This window comes from Protopterus annectens, chromosome 1.part1 (assembly GCF_019279795.1).
Source record: "Protopterus annectens isolate FY-2018-M chromosome 1.part1, PAN1.0, whole genome shotgun sequence".
NCBI classification, from domain to species: Eukaryota; Metazoa; Chordata; order Ceratodontiformes; family Protopteridae; genus Protopterus; species Protopterus annectens.
Window position 1 is genome coordinate 1,295,105,810 of NC_056726.1, and position 26,334 is coordinate 1,295,132,143.

The window sequence follows — 26,334 nt, forward strand, 5'->3', positions numbered from 1 at the left end:
AGAAATGATAATAAAACAGAGATGGAAAGGAATGGTGTTGACATAAAGGGTGGGGCAACAGTGTATGAACATACTGAGATAGTAAATGCCTGGTAATGGAGAGGACTGAACAGCAAATAAAATAGGGGAAATGACACAACGTGGGAGAATACAAGATGGGGGAATAAGGCAAGTTGTATGGTGGATGCTAGGCTAACTCAAAGGCAACCCACACAGACATCAGTTTTGCCCATAGCTGATGTAAAGTCCAGGCTACTGGCCTGATGATAGGAGCATGCCAGTCATGTGACACAACCAGCAATGACAGGAGGTGTTCCTTGATTGTGTCACAGGCATTCAAATGTCAGCAGACAGTTGATGACATCACTGTCAGCATCTGCTGTCAGAAGATCACAGGAACCCATGCTGGACGCTATCAGAAGAGGAGCCTCACCACCCCAGTAAGTGGCCAGAAAGGCCATCAATGAGTCCTCCAGGTTATCTTCAGCAAGGTGACCTCTCTCCCTTACTGAGAGATAGACCTTGTGACCACTGGGTTATAAAGCATTAGCATCATCAGTAGGTGCTTTCTGAGGTGTCCACAGCTGCTCTACTGTTGCAGCCACAAGTGGATCTGCAGAAGGAAGAGAGAGAATGCATAAAATGCAAGCATATGTTACATGTAAAATTGTAGCTGCACTGTGCTGTAGTGCACATGCATATTCACTCCATTGCCAGTAGGGGCACTCTTACCTCCTACAATATCGTTCGATGTTGAATTGACATTCCTCCGCTACTGAAAGACAAAGTAAGAAAAGCTCAGTGCACTGGTGGACCTAGTAACAGAATAGAGAAAAAAATAAATGCTTACAATATAACTCCATCAGTGGAGGTGTGTAGGGTGGCCACAGTTGTGCAGAGGTTAGAGTTGTTGCCTCACAGAAAGAGGTTCTCCGGTTTGATTCTCAGCTGAGGTGCCTTCTGTGCAGAGTCTGCATGCCCTCCCTGTAGTCATGTGGGTTTCCTCCAGGTGCTTCAGTTTCCCCCCACATTCCAAAAGACGTGCAGTAGGTGGATTGGACACTTTCAATTGGCCGTGGGTGAGTGAATCTGTGTGTGTGTGTGTGTGTGTGTGTGTGTGTGTGTGTGTGTGTGTGTGCGTGTGTGTGTGTGCGCGCGCAAGTGAATGATACAAATGAACTACCATGGCAGGACTAGCCACCCAGTGGTGTAAACCTTAGCTCAAGATGATTGTCACTGCAGAAATGACACCCTGACCCACTGTGCAGAATGGGAAAAGGGGTTGAGGATGGCTGGATGGATAACTCCATCTCAATCTGTCCCTATCCTTTGCTTCACATTCTTTAAACAGCACAGGATGATGCAACAACAGGTCTATCTAACAATGCCTGCACTGTTCACCAAGAATAATTACACCAGTGTGTCACTCACCATCCTTGAAAGCATATGCCAGACATCAGCATTCTACAGTGGCCTCAAAGCTCCTGTGGAAGAAAATATTGCTTTACTTTGGTCACAAAGCATTAGCCTTTCTGTTCCCATCACCATGTCCAGTCTCACAGTTTCACAAAATGTTCTCGTGTGCACTAGGATCCAGCCACAGATATCACCTGATGTATATGGATACATGCTCAAATTGTCACATGATGTTCATCATAATGCAGCACTGGGGCTCTAATAGCACAGAGCCATAACAAAATGAACTAGAATGGCTTAATATGTGATCAGTGTGTACATGTATGTCCCAAGCCCAGAGAGCATATTGTACTCTGATAATAATTTGATTTATTTATTCACACGTTTATGCATTTGTTAACTGGGTAGGTACACTGGTCCAAAAGACTATCAGGTACAACCTGAACCAATAAGGCAAAGAACATAAACATTGGAACAGTATGAAATCCAATGTTTTTAGAACTGGAAATAAATAAAATAGTAATGTGTACAGTAAAGTCAGTTGGAGTTACTTCATCGTAGCTATGTATATGGTTTATCTGTGAAACCTGAGAATCAGAGAGCTAGTAAAGAGAAACAGTAAATACATTGATTCATTTCAATATGGCAAGAGTCAGCTTGACAACTGAATATAAGAACAGAAAAACGAGGAAAGAGAACAATGAAAAGGACCAATAAGGAGCGAGTGTGATGTACAATAATAAAATGCTCAGTAAGAGGTGCATTTCTATAGCCAAGAGGGTGATATCATTTGGTTAATGAATACAATGTCGGAAGAAGTAAGAAAGAATTATAAATTCCAAGCGTGCAATAAGACTAAATTCTTACACATGGCAAAGGCACTAAGTCATGTGTTACAGACTAAGTGGCGTAAGAGACAGCCATGCTAAATTTCCTTATTAGCATCACTACCATGCCAGGAAACCCCTATCATCATGAAATGAAGAAGATGTATGATTTTTTTGCATAAGCGTCCGCAGAATCATTGTGAAGTGAACCTCCAAAATGCCCATAGTTCTTTATGCCATAAACTAACACTATGTTCTGGGTTGGTTTGTCTGCCTTGTGCCCTTTACATATCAGGATAGACTGAGACTCCCCTGACCCTGAATTGGCTTAATCAAGTAATCAGGTCATGTGTACATCTACTAAAATCCTAGACAGGTTTATTGAGGTGAGAACACCTTCACTGAATCGAGTGCTAATAAATCTAAAATGCCGCATATATCACTTTAACACACACAGATGTCTACTTGGATAAGAATAAATACAAAGAGCAGTAAAGGTCAGTGCCTTCACATTATAAATGGTGTACTGTATTTTTGGTTTCATGTATGATTACTCCAATGCGACAGTATTGTTCATTTCTATCTTAGTGTGCAGGAGAAGAATATTTTTTTAAAACTGTAATGTATTTGTATTTATACAAAAATGAAAAAAAAAGTCTTTTCACGAATAAAATCCAAATTCTCTAAAAAGTTCTGAAGCCTGTTTAAAGTGCAATTTTATGAATAGCTAATAGAATCAGTGTGAATAAATTTTGTTCATTATTTTTTTCTTTCTTACAGTGGAATCTAGTTTGCGACTCTTCCTGGAAAGTTGACATTGCGAAATTTTCTTTGTTAGTTGGATCAATTTTTGGCTATCTTATAACAGGCATGATTGCTGACTGGTGAGTTAATACATTTTGGTGTTCTACAATTTCCTTTTCTCATTTGCAGTTCTTGTCTCCCATATACTAGAATTCCAAAAATATTTTGTACATTTTTGCGCACTTTTGCTGTAGCAAATATCTTACAGAATGAGTACTTTTGCCTGTAGATATTTGTCCGTAATGCAGATATTACATCTGGGAACTGTGAGTGAACCAAGTATTTATAAAACAGTTGTCTTTGACTCGTATAGTATCCAGTTTCATAAAATGCAGTTTTTATTCAGGTAACTATCCAAAGAACAATGGACAGTGGCTCCTAAAATCACTGAACTGCAATTACAACTTGTATAAAAAATGAAATGAGCTTTGTCTTCATGTTGATAACTGTTTTATTCAGTCCTATTGTTTATTCACCAGGATAAGCTAAGTTGGGTGGAGAGTTAAACTCTGTGAAAGAACTGATTAACTTATCTCTGCTTCGAATTCAGAGCAGCACTGAGGGGGTATATTTTTGCAGACTGCTGTTTACAGATTTGGTTGTGGACAGCCAGTCTATAACTACGTGTTCTGTGACAAACTACTCTGTGCAGTAACTGTTGGGCTTCCAGGTAATGGGATAATTTGCAGTATAGACACCCAAAGTTACCTGCACTAGTCGAACTTTAAAATAGTTTAGCGATTTAACAAGGAATCCAAAAAGATAATGAACCAGAGCTGTATTCTTAGCTGAAACGCTAGAAGTAAATCTCTTGTAGAGGAGTAACATGTTAAAAACAGTGGGCTGACTGGTGGGATAGTATCAGAAGCTAACATTCTGTTTTTCATTCCCATCTTGCCATATTTTTGACCCACTCCTTAAGCACTACAGCTAAGACTTCCCACTGGTGATTGACTGGACTTCTGGGACTGGGTTGTAGATTGAAGCCATGGGAAGATTAATGTGTGTGTTCTGAGGAGCAGATGGAGAGGAGGAGATCAGAGTGTTGTAGTGCACCTCCCTCCGGCTGGTAATGAGAGACTTTTTTTGTAATGCCCTGCCCACATTTCTGGCCATGTCCAATATGCTGCAATGTGATTGCAAAACTTGTCTGCAGATGGTCTTGCAATGTGATCCCCATCCTTTTGTGACAGGGCTGCAACCCCTGATTTCTACTGTGAGCTGAAGCCCTAGCTAGTAATCCCGACTTTTCCCCTGGTGTAAGTGAGCTGGCAAAATGCCGCTTATTGAAGCATAATTTGTGAAGTATCTGAATGTTGAGTCATCTAGGCTCTGAGTTAAAATACTGAATGTGCATAAATATTTAAGATATTGCAGTTTATATATGTAAACAACAAACACAGAAGCACATTTTTTTTGTACTTTTTTATCATATTAAAAAAACTTCCCGTTTGAAAAGAATATTGAATGTAAATGGGAACAACAGTGTTGAGCAGAACATAGTAGTTCAGCATGTTTAACTTTTGGATTTGCCTAAATTCAGCTTTGGGAGCCACTGAAATTAAACATTTTAAAAACACACATTCTAAGTATAGTCTATTAAGCAAAATGTTTTTTGGAAGAACTTAAGCTTGCTGAAACCATTTTGATTTCATGAAATGAAGAGTTTTGAAATGCTCTTTACTACAGTGGTGGAACACAACAGGCATTCTTGCTGCCATTGAGCAATGGTGTTATAACATTCTGCAGGTACATGAACCAGGCAGGACTACTAGAGCAGCTTATCATCTTAGTTAAAGGGAGAAGGTTCCTGGATTTATTGTAGTACCAGAAACTCTGGGTCATGTGATCCAGTAGAGGTAGGTGACCACATCCACAGTACATCTGTGACCCATGGGAGCATGCTTACACGAGAACATTTTTTTTTTGGCTACAGCTTGATTGCTCCTGTGATGCTTCTAATGAGCAGGAGAGCAACAGAAGTGATATCACAGTTGTTCTAGTCATGTGACTGCCAGGGAAATAGGAACTGGAGTACAGGTAAATTAGGGGGAATTGAGTCATGCTGCAGGAGAAGCAGTGGTGCATTTGGCATTTGTTCCTGAGGATCTGGCACACACTGAACTGCAAATCTGAGAACCTTTAGAGGTTTTGACCCAAAGATTTCTTGTGATTAATGATATGCTGTTTCAGACATCTATATGTAATATATATAGTTGGAATGGGAGACCAATTTCATATTCAAGTTTGATTATTATAAGTACATTTGCCATTATTCCAGATTTTTGGATGATATTTTTATCCTCCGTGATGGTCCACAAAACATTACAGAAGAATTATAAGACTAATTATAAAGACGATATAAGTAATACCAGTACTTATTTAAAATTTACATATTGTAGTAGTACAGAAGGCATAGCATACTTGGATACTTTTATTTCTAAAACTAATAATGGATTTAAATCCCATATTTATAGGAAAAACACTTTTTCTAATAGGTATTTGGAATATTCTAGCAATCATCAAAGGAAAATGATGAAAAACATCTTTAAAGGACAGTGTATAAGAGCTGCCTGAATGACATCCATGTATAATGATATGATTGAAGAAATTAATTATATTAAGTCCCTATTTATTTCCAGAGGGTATCCAGATGGTGTGCTGGATGATGTAAAAGGATTATGTTATGAGGGAATGGGGAAGTAAATATCCCCCTTAATTGGGAAAGAATTAAAAATATGTATATAGTATGAAGTAGTAATGAAGCACATTATATTAGGACCTGTGTATTGGAATATTCCCCATATGTGAATAACATAAAACATATATTATGTAGAAATTGGAATATACTAACAGTAGACAAGGAAATAAGGAACATAATTGGAGATACGCAAGCATTTGTTTACAAAATGGAGGGAAACATTAAGAGAAATTTAGAGAGTAATGAATGACCAGAACAAACATACTAGGAGATGTGGTAGCTGTGGGCAGTGTCATGCCATAATAGAAGAAGAAGGTATAGTCTTAGAGAATGTTAACAATACTAGGATAACTTTTAAACAAGGGAATTGCAACTCTTAAGTGCATTATATATATGGCTAAATGTATGACCTGCCCCAGCTACTATATAGGTAAAACAGAGAGACAGTTTAAGAAAAGAATTTATAATCACTTGTATAGCATTAGAAGGAAGGGCACAAACAACGTCCTTTACAGACGTGGACAAATATGGTGATGCTCATTATTTTAAATTTGCCATTCTTGAACAGGTTAGTTTGACCACGAGGGGGTAATTATAAGGCACTTCTTGGACAGAAAGAAATTAAATGGCAAATATTAACAGATGTGGCCAGTGAGCCTGGGCTAAATTAATTTATTACCATTAAACCTATATTATAGTTGTGACAATAAAAGCATATATTTTTGCATTTTTTTAGAAGGATTTTTACAAATATAAATTAGGTTTAAGTATATAATAGGTTAGATAGGTAGGAATTAATGGCATTTATTTATATGTACAATGTTTCCATTTTTGTTTTGTTACGTTTTTGTTTATTTATTTATTTATTTTTTTGCATTAATGAAGTTAACATATTTTGTATTAGATTAAATATAATACAACACAACATATAATACAATTATATAAAATCTTATATATTTAATACTTTTGTTCAGTTCATGTAGTCAGAGGACGTTAATGTGTGTTTTATATCAGTAAGAAGGATGTATGTAGAATATCTAAGTGATAGCTATGAGCTAACTATAGGGTAGTATAAGCAAATAAAGCACTAGTTCACTTTAAAATGCACAAAATTTTAATTATGTAATTGTTATTTAATGGGGATTTATGGTGCCAAAATGAAGTATATAAGAGGGTAATTGATAGTTTATTCTGATGAAGTAAACTTTGATGTGGATGAAAGTGCTAAATGAGTGCAATTTTTATTTTTGCTGAACATTAAAACAAGTGTGGTTTTTATGTATCCAGTTGTTGCACCATTCCTGCTTGGACTCCGTTATTATGCAGCGTATGTTAGTCTTGTTTGGACCTTATTTTGTTGGTCCTATGCTGTTTGTGGACGCTCAGTTGATAACATATATATATATATATATATATATATATATATATATATATATATATATATATATATATATATGTGTGTGTTATCCATATGCATCATATCTCATCAGTGGTGCTGACAGAATCATTGTGTTTTGGGAGTATTTTTTTCACCCAGTTTCAAACAGGTGACCTTTTGCATGTTAGATAAACATCATAATTACTACATTGTTGTATAACCACTACACTTTGGAAACCCAGTTTGTATTATTGTACACCAGTACAGTAATTAGCTTGCCACTCTTGAGCATGTAATTGCACAAGGAGAAGACATATTCCTACAAATAACTTCCTCTTTATTAGAATAACTCACATCTAACCCATTATCATAGTATGAAACCCCTTGAATTAGAATTACTACTAACCAACAGTAACAATAAATAACTTGTGATGCTAGAGCCATTCATTGTGTTGCTAAGAGGCAGCAAACAGCAATGGATAATCCTTACTCATGTATAAGTTATTTATCTGTTTGTTTATTTATTACTTTCTTAACTAGGTAGGTATTTATTTATTACTTTCTTAACTAGGTAGATATGGAGTCTGTCCAGGGACCCTGTTCAGTCATTATCTGAGCCATCTAATGGAGACAAATTCTAGATAAAAGGTGATATTCTTAACGCAAGTTATGGAGATTTTTGTTGAATATACAGAAACAAGTATGTATGTATTACAGCACTGCTGGAACATAACATATAACATATACTATAATGTAATATATAACATAACAAAACATATAACAACACAACATGTAACATAACATAATATAATATAACATAACATAATATAACATAACCTAACATAACATAATATAACATAACCTAACATAATATAACATGACATATAGCATATAATGTAACATAACTCCTGGTTTTTGGCTGAAGTGTGATTCTCAAACAATCTGGAAATTCGCTGGTTGATAAGTATATTTCTTGGCATTTTAACCTTTCAGAGTTTTGCATTGTCTTAATTTTGCCTGACTGAATTATTTTTTTGCCTGACTGAATTATTTTATATATTTTCTGGCATTGATTTATGTTTCTCATCTGTCCTGAAACTGTTCCCCCCCCTCCCACCCTATTATTGTAGTGTTGCTATAGTTGGTGGCTTTGCAGGTGCCCGCCCCTACTGTAAATTTGATCTGGGACACTCCTCCCAGTCTGGTGTTTACTGTACTTAAAACAGAGAGAACATATGAGAAGGCCAACCCACTTAGGTTCTTAAGCTTGAATTTTTCTTCTGCTCCTCCTTCCTGTCTCCTTGCACTTTACTAAAAAAAATGCGCTTTATTTTTCTTTTGCCTCTTCTTAAAAGTACTCAGTTGTATTTATTCTGCTGCATTCATTACTGCTTGGTACTAGCCTTATTAAATTGTAACTGTTATTCTAAGCCTTTTGGTTTAAGCACTTGGGCTTCAAATCAGTTGTTTTACATTAAGAAGGTTTGTGGTCTGCACTGTTGTGGCAGGACAGGTAGCTTACATCCTTCTAAGTTGGGAATTGCTTATTAAAGGCACAGTGTCTGTTATTCTAAATGTGTATTAGATGTTCATCGTGTTTCACTGTTGCAGTCATGACTGTAGGGTTCTCCCCTGCTGGCAGGCAGTCCTCGGTCAGCCAGAATCCCAAAGTCTGGGTCCGGCGTCGGCTGTTCAACCATGCTCCCTGACGTCAGAGCGCCAGGAGTACAAAGCTGTCAGCCGACGCCATCTTCTCCAGTCTTTCTTGCCGTGCGGTGATAGCAGTTAGCAAGTGCTGGTCGGCAGACTCCTGATGATTTTTTCTGATAAACTTCAGTCCAAAGACTTTCTTCACCACTCAAAGCTAAGTACCCCGTTGGGGAAACCTTTTCTTGCTCCAGTCCGATGTCAGAAAAAGTTAATAATTGCATTTCATGTGGGAAGCAAATACCTCATAAGGATTTTCATTCTTACTGTATTCCTTGCTTAGGCCCTGACCACGACGTAGCTAGTTGTTGGTTTTGTGCTAGATTCAATCAACGTACAATTAAACGAAGGTACGATTTTGCTTTTCATTACTTCGGTAGGCGCTTTAACTACAAAATGTCGTCGGATACGGTTCCGGCTACCGTAGTTCACAAACGTCGCAAGGATAAAGACAGGCCTCCGAGGTCCAAATCTGATGATAGCGCACAAGCGGAGCCAGCTTCAGGTTTGGCCGTCGTCAGTGAGGTGCTTTTGCAGCCCCTGTTGTCAGCCATTTCAGAACCGATGGCCGAAACGGACTCTCATGAGAAGCCAACAAGGCCTTTAAATATCTCTATTGCAGGACCTTCGGATAATGCTCCTTCTGATGGGTCCGGAGCCGCTATGCAGGTACCGGCGTCCGAAGGGGTTTTCAGGCCTACTCAGCTTATAATAAAGGCAAAGCCAAAGACAAAGGCAAAGACTCCTCCTAAATCAAAGACTGCAACACAGGCCTCTTCTGAACCGGCTCCCAAGTCACAGAAACATTTACTCAAGATGGCGGAGGATTTACTTACTATGATTAGGGGTTCACATCCCCCTCCAGATAAAAAGCCAAGGCAAGATGTTTATTATGATTCCTCTGATCAGGCTTCTGTTTCTTCAGTTTCCTCTTCTGACCAGGAATATTCTTTCCCTCCTTATGAGGATTCTGATGCTGAGGAATCTATTCCCTCAGCTTCTCCCCCTGAGGATTTCTCTTTTGGGGAAACTTTGCATGAAATGAGGGAGCATTTTCACTGGGAAGGGCAGGAGTATTCAGAATCTAAGAAAAGACTAAGGGATTTTCTTCTTCTCCCCCAACATAGACCCCTGGCTATTCCTCCTGTTTTGGATAGTGTGGATGATGCTTTTTCGGAGGCTAATTTAACCCCCGATTCTTTTCCTCCTGCTCCTGTCAAGCCAGATAGATATTACAGGGTTCCTGATTCCCACCAGTTTTTATGCAAGAACCCTTCTGCTGACCCTGAAACCATTTCTCAGGGCCCTAAGGGAGTTAAGGCCGCTTCTGCCAAAAATCCCATTCCCACTGAAAAGGACTCTAGATCTTTAGAAAGATGGGGCAAAAAGTGTACACTTCTGCTACTTTGTCCATCAGGGCTTTAAACTGTCAGTTTCATATGCTGAAATACCAGCAATTTCTCTTGTCTGTTTTAAAACAAAAGCTTACTTCCATTTCTGCCTGTGCAGACGATAAGGAATTACATGACTTATTGCATGCCACTGAGCAAGTTGGAAAGCATGGTTTACACTGTGGATTTGATGCCTTGGGAGGCTTCTTGTAGGGCTGCTGCCTCCGGCACAGTCATTAGAAGGCATGCATGGCTAAAGGAACAAAATTTGCCAGAACAAGTGAAAGCTAAATTATTGGATGCTCCTGTTCAGCTTAATGTTTTGCTTGGATCAAAAGCTGAAGAAGTGATTAAAAAGATGGAGGATAAGGCGAAATCCATGCAAACAGTTAAAGATTTCTTACAAGTACAGCCACAAAGATTTAGCAGAAATTGGCCTTCTAAAAATTGGTCCTTTCCCACTTCAGATAGGCCTCAGAGGGGTAGATACAGACGCTCCAGAGGAAGGCCTCAAACACAAGGTTCTTATAGACCAAGACAGTGGACTGCTTCCACCCCTAGGGGAGGAGAGGACAGGTCACAAACTCATAGGAAACAAACTCAATGACTCCCTCTGTTGGGCTGCAGGAACTTCTTGCCTGGAAGCCCCTCTCGGAGGAAAACTCTCTGTTTTTTATCAGAATTGGACTCATATAACCCAAGACAAGTGGGTTCTGGATGTGGTTCTAAGAGGTTACAAATTCCATTTTCATACCCTGCCAAGGCCAAGCGGATGGCCAGACCTTCCAAAACATCAATGGACGGAGGCTTTAAACCAGGTGGAAGCTCTTTTGGCTATGAAAGCCATAGAACTGGTTCCACTTTCAGAGATGGGACAAGGTTTTTACTCAAGGCTCTTTCTAGTCCCCAGGAAGCAAAACTCATGAAGACCCATTCTGGATCTGTCAGTCTTGAACACCTTTCTAGAGATTCCAAAATTCAAGATGCTTACTCTACAGCAGCTACTTCCAATGCTGTCCAAAGATGCTTGGATGGTAACTTTGGATTTAAAGGAGGCATATTTACACATTCCCATCAGGAAGGAACGCAGAAAATACCTCATGTTCAAGGCCGGATCGAGGCACTTTCAATTCTCTGCACTGCCCTTTGGATTGTCTACTGCACCCAGGGTCTTCACCAAATGCCTGGCTCCAGTAGTAGCTTACTGCAGACTCAAGGGAATTCAAATTTACCCTTATCTGGATGATTGTCTAATTCAGGCAGACAGCAAGGATGTCTTACTCCAGCATCTAGAATTTGTTCAGAACTTCCTCAAGTTCCTGGGTTTCTCTGTCAACATAAAAAAGTCAAATTTGACACCCTCACAACAGATAACTTTTCTGGGTGCTCTTCTAAACACCACAACCCAGATGGCATTTCTAACATCTGAAAAACAGTTACAGCTGGCTTCAACTTTCAAAACCTTGGCAACTTTAACTCAGCTATCTGCAAGGAGATTCCTGCAGGCTCTGGGTTACATGGCCTCCTGCATCCTTCACGTACCATATGCAAGACTACACATGAGGAAAATACAGTGGTACCTAAAAAGTGTATGGTCTCAGCATTGCCACAGTTTAGACATACTGATCTCTGTCCTTCCTTGCCTTCAAAAGGAATTTCTTTGGTGGTCCAGGGCATGTACTCTAAACAAAGGGAAACCATTCTGTCTGCCTCCTGCCACTCAGATTCTAACCATGGATGCCTCAGATTATGCTTGAGGAGCCCATTTTCAGGGCAACTGTCTGCAGGGCCTTTGGACAAAGGATCAGAAGCACCTGCATATCAATTTAAAGGAAATGTTAACCGTCCAGGAAGCTCTACTGGCCTTCAGGAATCTTTTACATCCAGGACAACTACTAATACGGACAGACAACACCACAGTTATGTGGTACATAAACAAGCAAGGGGGATCTCATTCCTACCCCCTTTGCAGACTAGCCATGGATCTATGGAACACAGCTCTAGCTTGCAATCTGGACCTTCAAGCTCAGTTTCTACCAGGGAAGCTAAACTTCCTGGCAGACAGTCTGAGCAGAAACCTTTCAGATCCACACGAATGGATGCTGGACACCAAAATATTCAGGATGATAACAGCAGTCTGGGGATGTCCTCACATAGACCTCTTTGCATCCCACCTCAATCATCAACTACAGAATTTTTGCACCAGGACTTTCCACAAAGAAGCTTGGAAAGTGGATGCCCTATCATTCAGTTGGAGGAACCTTTCGGGATATGCCTTTCCACCTCTTCCTCTTCTTCCACGGGTATTATTAAAAATAAAACAGGACAAGCCCAAGATGATAATCTTGCTGGCCCCAAATTGGCCTCGACAGTTTTGGTACCCAACTCTGAAAAACCTATGTCTGGACCCCCCTTGGGTTTTACCTCAGTCTCCGAACCTTCTGTCCCAACATCAGGGTCAGGTTCTATACTCTCATGTCAGAACTCTCAGCCTGGCGGCCTGGTTAATCCAGGGCCTTTGATTTCTTCTTTCCTATCCAAGCAGGTTATGGATGTCATTTTGGAAGCCAGACGTCCTAGTAGTAGAAAATCTTATGCAGGAAAATGGAAAAGATTTTGTTCCTGAATGCAGGCTCAGAATTCTGATCCTCTTCTTCCGAACATTCCTTTAATTTTACTTTACTTGACAGATCTCTTACATAAAGGTCTCTCTTTCTCTTCCATTAAAATGCATGCCTCTGCTATTTCTGCTCATTATAATACAGACCCTCCAATCTTTTCCAACCAGCTCATGAGACAGTTTCTCAGGGGAGCTAAGAACTTAAGGCCTCCTAGATCTCCTCCCATTCCTGCTTGGGATCTCAACTATGTTTTGGAAAAACTGACCTTGCCTCCTTTTGAGCCTGCCGCCTCTTCTGACATCAAGTTTTTATCTTGGAAGACAACTATTCTGTTAGCCCTAACCTCTGCCAGGAGAGTTTCAGAGTTACAAGCTCTTATGGCTGTGGAGCCTTATATTATTTTTCATCAAGACAGAGTGTCGTTGAGGACTAATCCTACCTTCATGCCTAAGGTGGTTTCCAAAGTGGCTTTAAATCAGACTATCCACTTGCCTACTTTTTTCCCCACTCCTCAAAATAAAGGGGAAAGGATCTTACATTCCTTGGATGTACACAGACAACTACGTTTTTACCTGGACAGAACCAAGGACATCAGGAAATCAGAGCAATTGTTTGTTTCTTATGCTTCAATTTCCCAAGGTAAAGCCATTTCAAAACAGACCATTTCTAAATGGATTGCTCATGGAATCAGATTTTGTTATTCTCACCATGGAAAGCAAATCCCAGGGAGTATACGGACTCATTCCACCAGAGCTGCTGCCACTTCTGTGGCTTTTCTCAGGGGAGTACCTACCAAGAACATTTTGGAGGCTGCAACTTGGAGTTCAGTGCATACTTTTTCTAAGCACTACAATCTACCTCTCTACTCTAAGTCTAGGGCAGGCTTTGCCTCTGCAGTCTTGCAGGGCCTTTTAGCCACCCCTTCTTCTTTATAACCACCTCCCTTTCTTTCAGCTTTGGGGTTCTACCCTACATTCATGACTGCAACAGTGAAACACGATGAACATAGTACAGTTGTGTACACCTACCATAAATGTACATGTTCGAGTGTCTTCACTGTTGCAGTCTGGGTTTCCCTCCCTCCTATCCCCTATTGTTTTTACTTTTGTGTGGTTCCTTTTTTCACCATTCTTCTGAGGTGCATTTGCAAAGGATATGGGACCTTTTTCATTTTGGGACTCCTGACATCTGGGGCAAGAAAAACTGGAGAAGATGGCGTCGGCTGTCAGCTTTGTACTCCTGGTGCTCTGACGTCAGGGAGCATGGTTGAACAGCCGACGCCAGACCCAGACTTTGGGATTCTGTCCGACCGAGGACTGCCTGCCGGCAGGGGAGAACCCTCCAGTCATGACTGCAACAGTGAAGACACTCGAACATCTACATTTATGGTAGGTGTACACAACTGTACTTTCTGGTTTAAGCACTTGGGCTTCAGGACAGTTACTTTACATTAAGAAGGTGTGTGGTCTGCACTGTTGTGGCAGGACAGGTAGCTTACATCCTTCTTAGCTGGGAATTGCTGATTGAAGGCTCAGTGTCTGTTATGCTAAAACTGTATTGGTTCTGGTTTAAGCACTTGGGCTTCAGGCCAGTTATTTTACATTAAGAAGGTTTGTGGTTTGCACTCTTGTGGGAGGAGGGGCTAGATTCTGCCCTTCTGAGCTGGGAATTTCTGATTAAAGGATTATTGTGCCTGCTTATATGAACTGTTTCTTTTTGAAATTGGTGTGCCTTGTTTGCTGTAGCATAGACTAGATTCAGGCATGCTGAATCTAGCTTTGATTGTATAACTTGAGCACTAGTCCAGGCCATCTTTTTTGGAGAAGGTTCCCCTGCACCCTACTGGCAGGAGTGTGCAGTTAGAACTTGTCTGATTGAAGACTGCTGGAACAGGGCTCAGTTTTGAACTTTTTACTGGTTAATTGGGTAATTTGTTTAAATCAGTTTGCTCATTTTCTATTGTTATATAAACAAATTTGCACTTTAGTCATCTGCTTTTACTGTTTTTGTGTTTCTTCCTACTTTACTGCATTTATTCTGCTGTAGTTATTACTGCTTGTTAGTAGCCTGATTAAATTGTAACTGTTATTCTAAGCCTTTGGTTGAAGCACTTGGGCTTCAGACCAGTTGTTTTACATTAAGAAGGTTTGTGTCAGGACTGGTAGCTTACATCCTTCTAAGTTGGGAGTTGCTGATTGAAGGCTTAGTGTCTGTTATTCTAAAAGTGTATTAGTTCTGGTTTAAGCACTTGGGCTTTGGGCCAGTTATTTTACATTAAGAAGGTGTGGCCTACACTCTTGTGGGAGGAGTGGGTAGATTCTGCCCTTCTGAGCTGGGAGTTTCTGGTTAAAAGTTTATTCTGCCTGCTTATTTAAACTGTTTCTTTCTAAAATTGGTGCACCTTGTTTGCTGTAGCATAGACTAAATTCAGACCTGCAGAATCTAGCTTTGTTTGTATAACTTGAGCACTAATCCAGACCATCTTTTTTTGGAGAAGGTTCCCCTGCACCCTAGTGGCAGGAGTGTGCAGTTAGAACTTGTCTGATCGAAGACTGCTGGAACAGGGCTCAGTTTTTAGCTTTTTATTGGTTAATTGGTTAATTTGTTTAAATCAGTTTGCTCATTTCTTACTGTTATATTACAAAAAAAAAAATACACTTCATGCATTGCTGCTTAGCTAGGGTTAAACTATTCCCAGCACCATAAAGTCTGCTCTTCAAAATTCTCTTAGAGCTAGTCAGTTTTTTAGTTTTAGCACTCAGATCTGTTTCTTTGAGCTCAGCACATGTTCAGAACTCATTGTAAGCACTAAATAAGCTACAGATTACTACAGCACTCAACTCTCCTCACTTGTCTAGAGGAAAACAGTTTTTAGTACTTAATAAATAAGCACCTATCCAGGCATGTCTAAGGGTCAGCTTCCGGTGTTTTCTCCTGTCTACCTGATGAATCTGGACATCTTGGGGCAATGCAGCAATTGCTTCATGTACATAGACAACCCTCTCTTCCTACCACCCAACACTACAACCTGTGAGAGATGCACTTATATAGCCAAACTGGAAGAAAAGCTGTCTTCACCCAAGACTGGACTAGACAGTCAAGAGGGGAAGGTAAACACTTGCACCACACCACACTCATCACATAGTTCCTCAAAACCTACTCCACCAAAACACACACATAGAAACACAAAACACACACCTACATTCGCGGAGGCTCTCAATAAAAATCTGCTCAAGCAACAGAGACATCCAAAGCCGAAACGCAAGCAACCTCCACCCCCCAACACAATCCAAATGACACATAGCCCACAAACTCAGTGTGCCACTCAACCACAGCCCATAAGGCATAACAACATAACCAACACTCTAGTTTATAGGTGACTCTATAGTCAGGCACACTGATGTTCCACTCACCAGGCTAAAGAAGGTGTTGCCTGTCGGGTGCCAGGATCCACCACATAAAGCACACACTCAGGTCACTCCACAACAAGTACAAATATGACTCTGTCATTGTCCATGTTGGTGTGAATGACCTGAGACGTACCTCCCTAAACTACATGAAAAGAGACATGGAGGAGCTCTCTGATCTTGTAGCCCTGAGTAGCATCCTGTCATCACCCAGAATGATACCACAGTACAAGGGTACAAGGACAAAATGATCGACTTCAATTGGCTAAGCTTCTGGTGACATTCTAAGGGGATCCAGTATCTGTATGCCTGGGATGACATGATCGACAGACCACAATGCTTTGCCAGAGATGGCCTACACCTGTCACCCTTGGGATTCCGGATACTGGCTAAGGCTCTTTTCACCCCTATAGTGCCTTTTTTAGGCAAGGTTCAAATGACAAATTCACCACCATAACAAGCAAAATCTGAGGGTAATACTACTCAATGCTAGAAGTCTAAACCTCAAAATGCATTCACTTGAGGCACTCCATAAAATGGAGAACATCGACATATGTGCAGTGACAGAGACCTGGTTCAAGGCTACAGAGAGCACCCCTGTATTACCAGGCTATAATTCATACCAAACCTTTTGGCCACCTAACCTGGACTGAAACACTAAAGGTGGAGGCGTGTCCATATTCATTAAGGATATCCACACCTCCAGGCTAGTTGCTCAGCATAATGCATCCGAGATTATCCAAGTGAACTCTGGGCAAGACCGCAATCCAAACTGTAACTTGCTACAGATCCCTCACCATGCCCCCGGGATTCCCACTTCTCATTTCTTGATACACTGGAAAATATTAGGGTACAACCCAACACCCTAATAATGGGCAAATTCAACTACCCCACCATTAACTGGGAAAACTACTCATGTACCAACTCTTTTGCTCAACATTTTCTGGAATTCATAAATTCCGACACCTTGGATCAAGTTATCCACACCCCCACCAGGGGCAGCAATATCCTAGACCTGGTCATTACCAACATGGGCGACAGGTGTTCCACAACAGAGGTCAGTTCCTCGTTGGTCAGATCCGATCACAAGCTAATCACCCTAGACATCCACATCCCGCCCCCACACCCCATTAGGGAAACCACTGTAAAAAATTTCTCCAAAGCCAACTTCATGTTTCTTAAGACAGTAGTGGCAAACTTCACGACACCCATGCAGACGGACAGTAGAGGTACGACTGCTGAATCCTACACAAATACACCTTATAAGCACTTACACGAGCGCATGGATCATGCTAATCCTAACAGAACCAAGATGCTATCCTCCAAAAAAGGAAGCCAATCTGGTGGTCCCCTGCCATAAACAAACTCTGCAAAAGAAGAAAGAAACTGTTGCAAAACATAGTAAAATCATGTGATTGGGGAAACTCCCTGGTCAGCCTCAGTAAGAAGCTGAGAGCTCTCATAAAAACCTCCAAAGCTAGTTACGAAAACAAAATCGCCACTGATTCTAAAGACAACCACACAGCATTCTATAGCTATGTCAAGAATCTCGATGGCAACAGTCAGATCTGCTCTGAGTTACAGCACAATAGCACTATATATACAGAACCAACTGATATTGCCAACATCCTGGCAGATAGGTTCAGTGCTAACTTTACCCCCCCTCTCACCCCCTAAAGGGCCTATCTCTATACCGGAAGAATGCAAAGTTCCTGTAATCACCGCTGCACAGGTAAAAACCACACTCTCCAAAGCCAAGAACACAGCATCCATGGGACCTGACAACATCACAGGCTGCATTCTACACAAACTACATAATGAACTGGCACCCCACCTAAGTACCGTGTTCTTAAAGCAAACAAACGGAAACCAGTAAAATACACAAAAGCAGTCCGGACAAGCACCGTAAAGCCCAAAAAAATGTTAAAGTCCTTGTTGTGGAGGCTGTTTGCTGTACAAGCTGCAACACTTTAAATGGAATCCACTTACACGTATAAAGCCACACTGAAGTCAGAAAAAACCTTAACGCACTTTATTATTAAAACAAGCGTTTTCGCTGTGGTTAAAACTACAGCTTCATCAGAGGCAAAAGTAAAATGCAGTATCAGAGTCAGGTTTTTATACAACACACCCTCGCCTTAATTAGTAATGCAATCACAGTGAAGGCGTGTTAGCAGCATTTCTTGCAAAAGTAAATTCAGGGAGTAAAAGCTCTGTTTAGGAGCATTCTCAAAAGTATGTAGTGTCATACTTTTAAAACAGTTGGAAACCATGAAACATTAGTGCTTCAGCAATTTGTTACATTCATATACCAAGCAAATGTGCATTAGAAGCATGCAAATGTATAAGAAGTGTGTGCACAATAAAAGCAGTCTAAAAGCAGTGCATAACAGATCTACATATAAAAGTGTATATAAAAAGTATCTAGTGAGATCTCTACCGACAACTATAGTTAGAATCCTTGCTAAGTATGAATCTTAAAAGTAGTAAAAAGTGTATATACTACAAATTACTATTAAAGTAAAATAAAATGAAGTGGACAATGGAGTAAGGCAAAGGTAAAGGAATTATCTTTTATAGCTCCTCATTTTCAGGACACAAGCTATGTTGCAGTGTTCATTCAAACCTGGGTACGAAAATGAGTCTAGTAATATTTGCCATTCTAGCTCCTTATTCTCCAAAAAGAGGGGTACTGGGCCCCCTCTTTCTGTTTTCTTAACCTGGTCAATTGCAATGAAATGAAAGCTATGTCCTTGATGTTTCATTACATGTTTAGCTAGAGCGTTTTCTTTTTTTAGTTTCCTTATGGCATAATCATGTTGGTACAGCCTGTCCCGTAGTCTCTGGTCAGACTTGCCTATATAAAATGCTTCACAGCAGTTACATTTAGCTAAATAAACTATGGATATAGAATCACAGTTAAGTTTATGTGTAATGTGGTACATTTTATTACGTATTACAAAGGAATTGGAAGCCTTCACAAGATGGCAATAGTTACATGCCCCACACTGAAAACAGCCTTTTGTTCTAGTCATTAGCTCCGTCTGTTTACTTCTTTCTAGCAAAGTTTTCAAATTATTGCCTCTCCTATATGCTATCAGAGGTTTTGTGCCTAACTTGTCCATGAGTTCCTCATTATTTGTTATATAGTACCAATTTTTATAAAGTATAATTTGAATCTTCCTCGAGTCAATACTGCAGTTTGTGATGAAACTATTTGCAAACGAGGTCCCTGTTATCTCAGTGTTGGAGGTTGCCCTAAGAAAGGATATTTTCTCCCCAACCCTCGGAGTAACTTCTAAGTCCTTCTCTTGTCCACTTAAAATTTTATGTGGAAGTAAGGGTAGAAGTTGGCCTTCCCTTCTTTTATTGTTGATCTCATCCAGTATTTCTTCAAATAAAGTATTTGGGTATCCTCTGTTAGTGAACATTACTTCCAAGATTTTACATTCTTCTTGGAATAGTGTCTCATTACTGCACATCCTGGCTGCTCGAATTAGCTGTCCCTTTATGATAGCCTTCTTTTGCTTAAATGGGTGGCAGCTGTTGTAATGTAAAAAGGAGTTGCAGTAAGTTGGTTTTCTGTATATCTTTGAAGAATATTCACAGTTGTTAACTTCTTTATACAAGTGAACATCAAGGTAGTCAGTGCTTAGCTCTGAGAATTTTGATGTAAATTTTAAAAATTCAGTTGTGTTGTTAATGGAAGAAACAAATTCATTTGCTAGTGTCTCATCGCCATCAAAAAGGATGAAAATATCATCCAGGTATCTTGTGTAGAACTTAATGCGGTTCATTGTGTTAACATCCTTAAGAATATTGTCAACCTCCCAGTAGGCCATGAATAGGTTAGCTACTGTAGCACCACATGGGGACCCCATAGCTACGCCTTGTTTCTGGAGATAATATTTCCCATTAAAAATGAAAAAGTTAGACGTAAGTATGATATCTAAGAGTTGGGATACTAAGTCGATTTCATTTTTGGGTGCTCCCAAACGATCTAGCATTAGTGAAATCCATTCAATAGCCTCCAGGTGAGGTATAGACGTATATAGATCTATAACGTCAATAGTAAGGAAGTTCAATGAGTCGCTGTAGTCAATTTCACTTATCTTTTTTAAAAATGTCCACGAGTCCTTGCAAATGTGTGATATTTTCTTAATGTATTTGCTCAGGATAATTTCTACAAGTTGGGCACTGGGGTATGTAAAAGAGACTCGACTATCAATCAATGCCCAGATTGGTGGATTAACCAAGTTTTTATGAATTTTTGGTATACCAAAAATTACTGGTGTCCTAGGCATTGTGATGTCAATATATGTAGATCTGTTATGCACTGCTTTTAGACTGCTTTTATTGTGCACACACTTCTTATACATTTGCATGCTTCTAATGCACATTTGCTTGGTATATGAATGTAACAAATTGCTGAAGCACTAATGTTTCATGGTTTCCAACTGTTTTAAAAGTATGAAACTACATACTTTTGAGAATGCTCCTAAACAGAGCTTTTACTCCCTGAATTTACTTTTGCAAGAAATGCTGCTAACACGCCTTCACTGTGATTGCATTACTAATTAAGGCGAGGGTGTGTTGTATAAAAACCTGACTCTGATACTGCATTTTACTTTTGCCTCTGATGAAGCTGTAGTTTTAACCACAGCGAAAACGCTTGTTTTAATAATAAAGTGCGTTAAGGTTTTTTCTGACTTCAGTGTGGCTTTATACGTGTAAGTGGATTCCATTTAAAGTGTTGCAGCTTGTACAGCAAACAGCCTCCACAACAAGGACTTTAACATTTTTTTGGGCTTTACGGTGCTTGTCCGGACTGCTTTTGTGTATTTTACTAAGTACCGTGTTCATTCATAGCCTCACCTCAGGTTTTGTGCCCACTGAATGGTGCACAGTGATGATGAGCCACCATGGACCCCGGGAACTACCGCCCCATTAGCCTAATGATCCTGGTCTGCAAGGCCATGGAACGTATTATCATGGGACTTATAAACAAAGAAATTGGTAGTCTCAAAACTCTGGACCCCACCCAGTTCTGGTTTGTAAAAGGCAGATCATGTCTCTTAAACCTGATAGACTTCTTTGAAGCAGTCACCAAAGCTGTAGACGAGGGTAAGGTGGTTCACACAGCCTATCTAGATCTCACCGAGGCTTTTGACACCATCCCCCACTCTGGAGTTATAGATAAACTCACTAAACTAGGTATAAATCCCTATGTCACAAGATGGGTTGCTAACTTGGCTCACTGACAGAACCCACACTGTGAAAGTAGCAGACTCCAAATTCCGACTTCAGACCAGTGACAAGTGGAGTACCACAGGATTCAGTCCTGGGTCCTCTCCTGTTTGGTGTCTACTTTTCTGAAGTACAGGCTAACACAGGAGGTCTTTGTCTAACAAAGTTCTCATATGACTGCAAACTAGAAGCTATAATCGAAACTCTTAACGATGTGGACATCCTACAAAAGGGCCTCACTGAGACAGATGCCTGGTGTCAAAGCCATGGCCTCAAGCTCAGTGCCAAAAATTGTATTGTCATCCCCTTTGGTAAAAACTCTGTACCCATGAGCTACCACATAGGTGGTAGTCTACTTAGCACCGAAAGTGTGGAAAGAGACCTTGGAACACAGGTGGAGAGTAGTCTCTCCTTTGATAATCACATTGCCACAGTAGTCAGGAAATATTTCTGTGTGGCACACCTCATCACAAAAGGTTTCTCATCCAGGAAAAAAGAGGTCATTGTTCCCCTCTACTCATCACTCATTAGACCCATTATAGAGTACAACACCTCTTTTGGTATGTACCTCACAAGACATCTACAGCAACTGGAAAGGCCACAGAAATACCTCTCAAAGAGCATTACCGGCCTCAAACAGATGCCCTACACAGAACATCTCAAAAACCTCCAGCTTTACTCTGTCGCATATCGCCTATTCAGAGGCGATCACTGCCTAACATACAAAGCTATGTCAAACCCAGAGCTGTTGGACATGCTCCACTTAAAGAAATCCCAATCCCTCCGAGCTGCACACTCTAGGGACCTAAACCTTGTCACCACAATAAACAGAACATGCTGGAGGGATAGATTCCTGTCCCAGAGACTTCTCATACTCTGGAACAAACTACCTATCTATATCAAGAAAAATCTTGATGATTGGATGGGAAATAGGAAATTCACCCCAGGGATCACCTCTGTGGCTCTGCTCGACAGGGGCACAGGAGAATAATTTTCTTGGGTGGCAAAAGCCAGGATACCTTTTTGGCTAGGCTGATATAGGCCCTAGGGCCAATAGCCTAGTACCTACCTGTGAACCTATATAACATGCGTAACATTGCGTAATATAACATGACATAATATATAATATAACATACTTGCAGACACTGCATTATGCCTGTATCACTAGGGGTTCTAATAAAGGTTCACTGGCTATAGATAAAACATTCTTAGGATGAGTTAGCAGGATTTACATACAGTATAAGTCACAGTTGTTCACATAAAATAAAAGCTAAATACTGAAAAGTGGCAGATTTTCTTCTCTCAAGTGCCCCCTCCCCCCAAGCAACTGGTGTGTGCAGACTTTTTTATTTTATTTATTTTTGCTGACCAGGATAGTCTGACTGGGTAGGAGCCCTTTTTCAGCAGAGTACCAGGGAGAAAAGCTCCTCAAAAGAACAGTAAGACTGAAATGACAAATTTGTAATGTTACTAACGGCACACTAAATCTACAGTAATACAAGAGTCACACTGGATTTGGAATTTACAGTTAGCCCACATGTGATGGAACATTCAAGAGACTTAATTCATTTGGAAAAAAATGTGCATCAGCTATGAATTCTGTGGTAGATAGGATGGGGTAGAAAGATAAGTGATAAAAAAATAGCGTAAGGAGGGGGATAAGAGGTTAGGTTGGGAGAGAGAAATAGGTAGGATAAGGGGTTAGGCTGAGACAGAGAAATAATTATGAAGAGTGTTAAGGGTGAGGTGTATTATTTTGCGGCATAAGAAGGAGGGGGAAGTTGGATATGTATCAAGTAGAGCGAGAGGCAGGAGAGAAGATGAATTGGGTGTATATTCAGGGAAAGAAAAACGTAGATTGATGGTTTGATGAGAGAGGGAGAAACGGGAGGTTAGGATTGTTTAGTGTAGAATTATTTAAGATGGTTAGTGTGGGTAGAAGATGGCTAACATGGGTAGGTAAGATTTTAAGAAGAATGGGATTTAGACAGAAGGTAGAGTCTGAGCATAGCCAGGTCTGATCAGGTGATTTTAAGTTGCTTTTTGAAATGTGAGGTATTAGCTGCAGCTATGATAGGTTGAGGGATAGAATTCCAGATTTTGGAGATGTAGTTGTAGAGGGTGTCACCAGAGCTGTTACTAGATTTGGGAACTTTTCGGAGAGATTTGTTAGAGGAATGAAGGACCAGTCTGTTGCTGTAGGGTTGCAGTAGATTTTGGAGAGAAGGGCATTTATCTGGCTGGTATATAAGACTGTGGGCAGTGGTAAGCTGGGTACAGGTTAAGCAGTGGGGTAATTCTAACCAGATAAGTTGTACTGCAGTACAGTGATGGGATCTGTGTGGGGAGTTTCTTGTAAATGTAGCTATTTTGTTGTAGCAGACTTCTAGTTTTGCTAGATCTGTTTTCTTTAAGTTGGTAAAAATTGAGTAGGCATATAGCAGCACAGAGAGTAGATGAGTAAAATGAGTTCTGTCAACTGACTGTCTTGCGGCCTTGGTAAGGTATGGTTTGATTCTGTATAGGGATCCTAGTTTCATACATGTCTTTTTGATAATCTGAGATAGATGTTGGTCAAAGTTTATTTTATCATCAGAACACTGAGAAGTTTTGTTTGAGATAATGTTGCTGTTATGGTATTGTTGGAGGAATAGATATGAAATGAGGATGTACAGTCTATTGATTTTTTGGTCCAAAGAGCATTAGTTTAGTTTTGTTTGGACTAAGGATCAGTTGTGCATTTTTTAGCCAGATTTCCCGAGCTGAGAAAGACAGTCGTGTCATTTCTTGAAGTCGTGGCAGAGTAGGTGCACAGCAGATGAGTGCAGAGGCATCTTCATACTGACTACTGAAGCAAGGTGGGTTACATTGTGAAGTTTATTGTTAATGATACTGAAGAGAAGGGGGCCTAGAATTGAGCCCCGAGGGACTCCCATGGTGACTGGTAGGAGTGGGGACAAATCTTGGTGCTGTTTAACAGCTTGTTGTCAGCCAGTTTGGTAGTTGTGGAACCGAGAAAGAGATGAGTGACAGAGTGTGAGGGCAGAGAGTTCACTGGGGAGTTTCTGGTGGAAGATGGTGTTGAATGCTTTGGTCAGGTCTAGGAAGATGGAGGACACTAGTTTTCTTTCATTTCTGTTTTGGTTAATTGTATTTGTAAAACTTAGAAGGGCAGTACTAGTGCTGTGATTGTGGTGGAAACCGTGCTGTGTATTCATTAGAAGGTTGTTAGAAGAGAGGTAGTTCATGAGCTCGGGGCAAATACATTTTTCTAGTAATTTGGACAGGGGCAATTGTATTGCTATTAGTCTGTAGTTTGAAAGTTCAGTAGCGTTGCCGCCTTTTTGTAGTGGGATGATGTACAGTATTTTCCAAATTTTGTGAATGTAATGTTCTGTTATAGACCAGTTAATCAGAATAGAGATAGAACAGGAGATAGCATCAGACATTAGTTTGAGGTATTCTGTAGGTAAGTTATCAGCTGCTAGGGTTGTAGGCTTAAGCTTGCTGAGCATTTTTTTATGGGATAGATGTGGATGGGTTTGAAAGAGAAAGTGTCACTGGTTTCATTGGATGCTTTTGGGATTATGAGAGGAGCCTTTCTTTTGTCCTTAATAAGTGATAATATAGATTTAGTAACGTTTGTGTTGAAGTGTGTTGCTATACTCTCTGTATTGTTTGTGGTTGTTGGGGTTGGTGTGGAAGGTTGGCCAGGATGCAGGAGTATTATTTTTTTTAGGACTATTTGTGTGGCGGTGTATGTCTGTATATATATATATATATACATATATATATATATATTACAGGGGAACCATTTCACAGTAGTATTTCCAACCCTTACTTTGGTCGGTTTATCTAAGAGCTGACTGTGACTTCCTACCGTAAACACTCTCTTGACTTCAAAGAATAGAGCACTAACAGGATGGCCCTCTCTCCCATGGCTTTGTATATTTGATCTGCCACTGTGTAGATGGTGGTTATTCACTGTATTCAGTCTATAACCATGGTGCTGTTAGTCTTGGAAATCATGTGATCTAAAACTGGTTGTACAACAGCAGCTTTAGCATTTAATGAGTAGGCAGAGAGTAAGTAAGGGTACAAAGAATAAGAGGGTCTTTGGTGAACAGCTGTTTGCACACAGGTTATGGTTATATATTCCCAGTTGTAGGGTAAGCTATCTCTAGGTAATGCTAAGTTAATATAGGGTCATGGGGGTTGGCTGTGCAGGCAAAATTCAGGTTTAACAATATTCCTCCACAGAAGCAACGTATCTAAAACTGCAGGTAGAAGTTAAGTATAGAGCAAAAAACATCCAGAAGGATTCCAAGAACATCAATAACCACCACCAAGAACCCCAAGAAGTATACAGCCAACAGAAGCAAAAATTTCACGATAAATGTCCACTGCAAATCACAAAGTTTATTTTCCACACCACAACATGCACGATTCATTTGAGCACAATTTAAAATTAATTAATGCTGTTTCATCCTAAACAAAGAACAGGACTTCATCCGAACTAAAACATTCTTGCCATTAGAACCTCTCCTTCCAGGAATATGTCCAAGTGTAAGCTGTACAAATCTGAAGCCTTTTGGTAGACTGAGCAGAGCACTCTCGGTGGTACGGCTTTCTCTGGTGCATTTTATTTTTTCGTGCCATACCCCCTTCCATGAGGTTACGATTTTAAGTTAACCATACTTGGGACAAACCTAATTATTCCTGAGGCCGTGGTTGTCCTACTTTCTTCTCTTTACTTAATCCCCACCTGTATAGGTCTGTTCCTTCTTCCCAGATGAGTCCTAATTGTTATTAAAACATCCTTTTAACTATTTTTA

General features: G+C 40.2%; 1 protein-coding gene across 2 annotated transcripts in view; it reads left to right on the top strand.

Annotated features, from left to right (window-relative positions):
* SLC22A23 (solute carrier family 22 member 23) overlaps positions 1 to 26,334 on the top strand; it is a 1,393,214-nt gene that overhangs the window by 484,097 nt on the left and 882,783 nt on the right. For both annotated transcript variants that reach the window (XM_044081567.1, XM_044081566.1), the window contains exon 2: positions 3,024 to 3,127. In XM_044081567.1, coding sequence (XP_043937502.1) covers positions 3,024 to 3,127 — 104 coding nt within the window. The remainder of the gene's footprint in view (positions 1 to 3,023; positions 3,128 to 26,334) is intronic.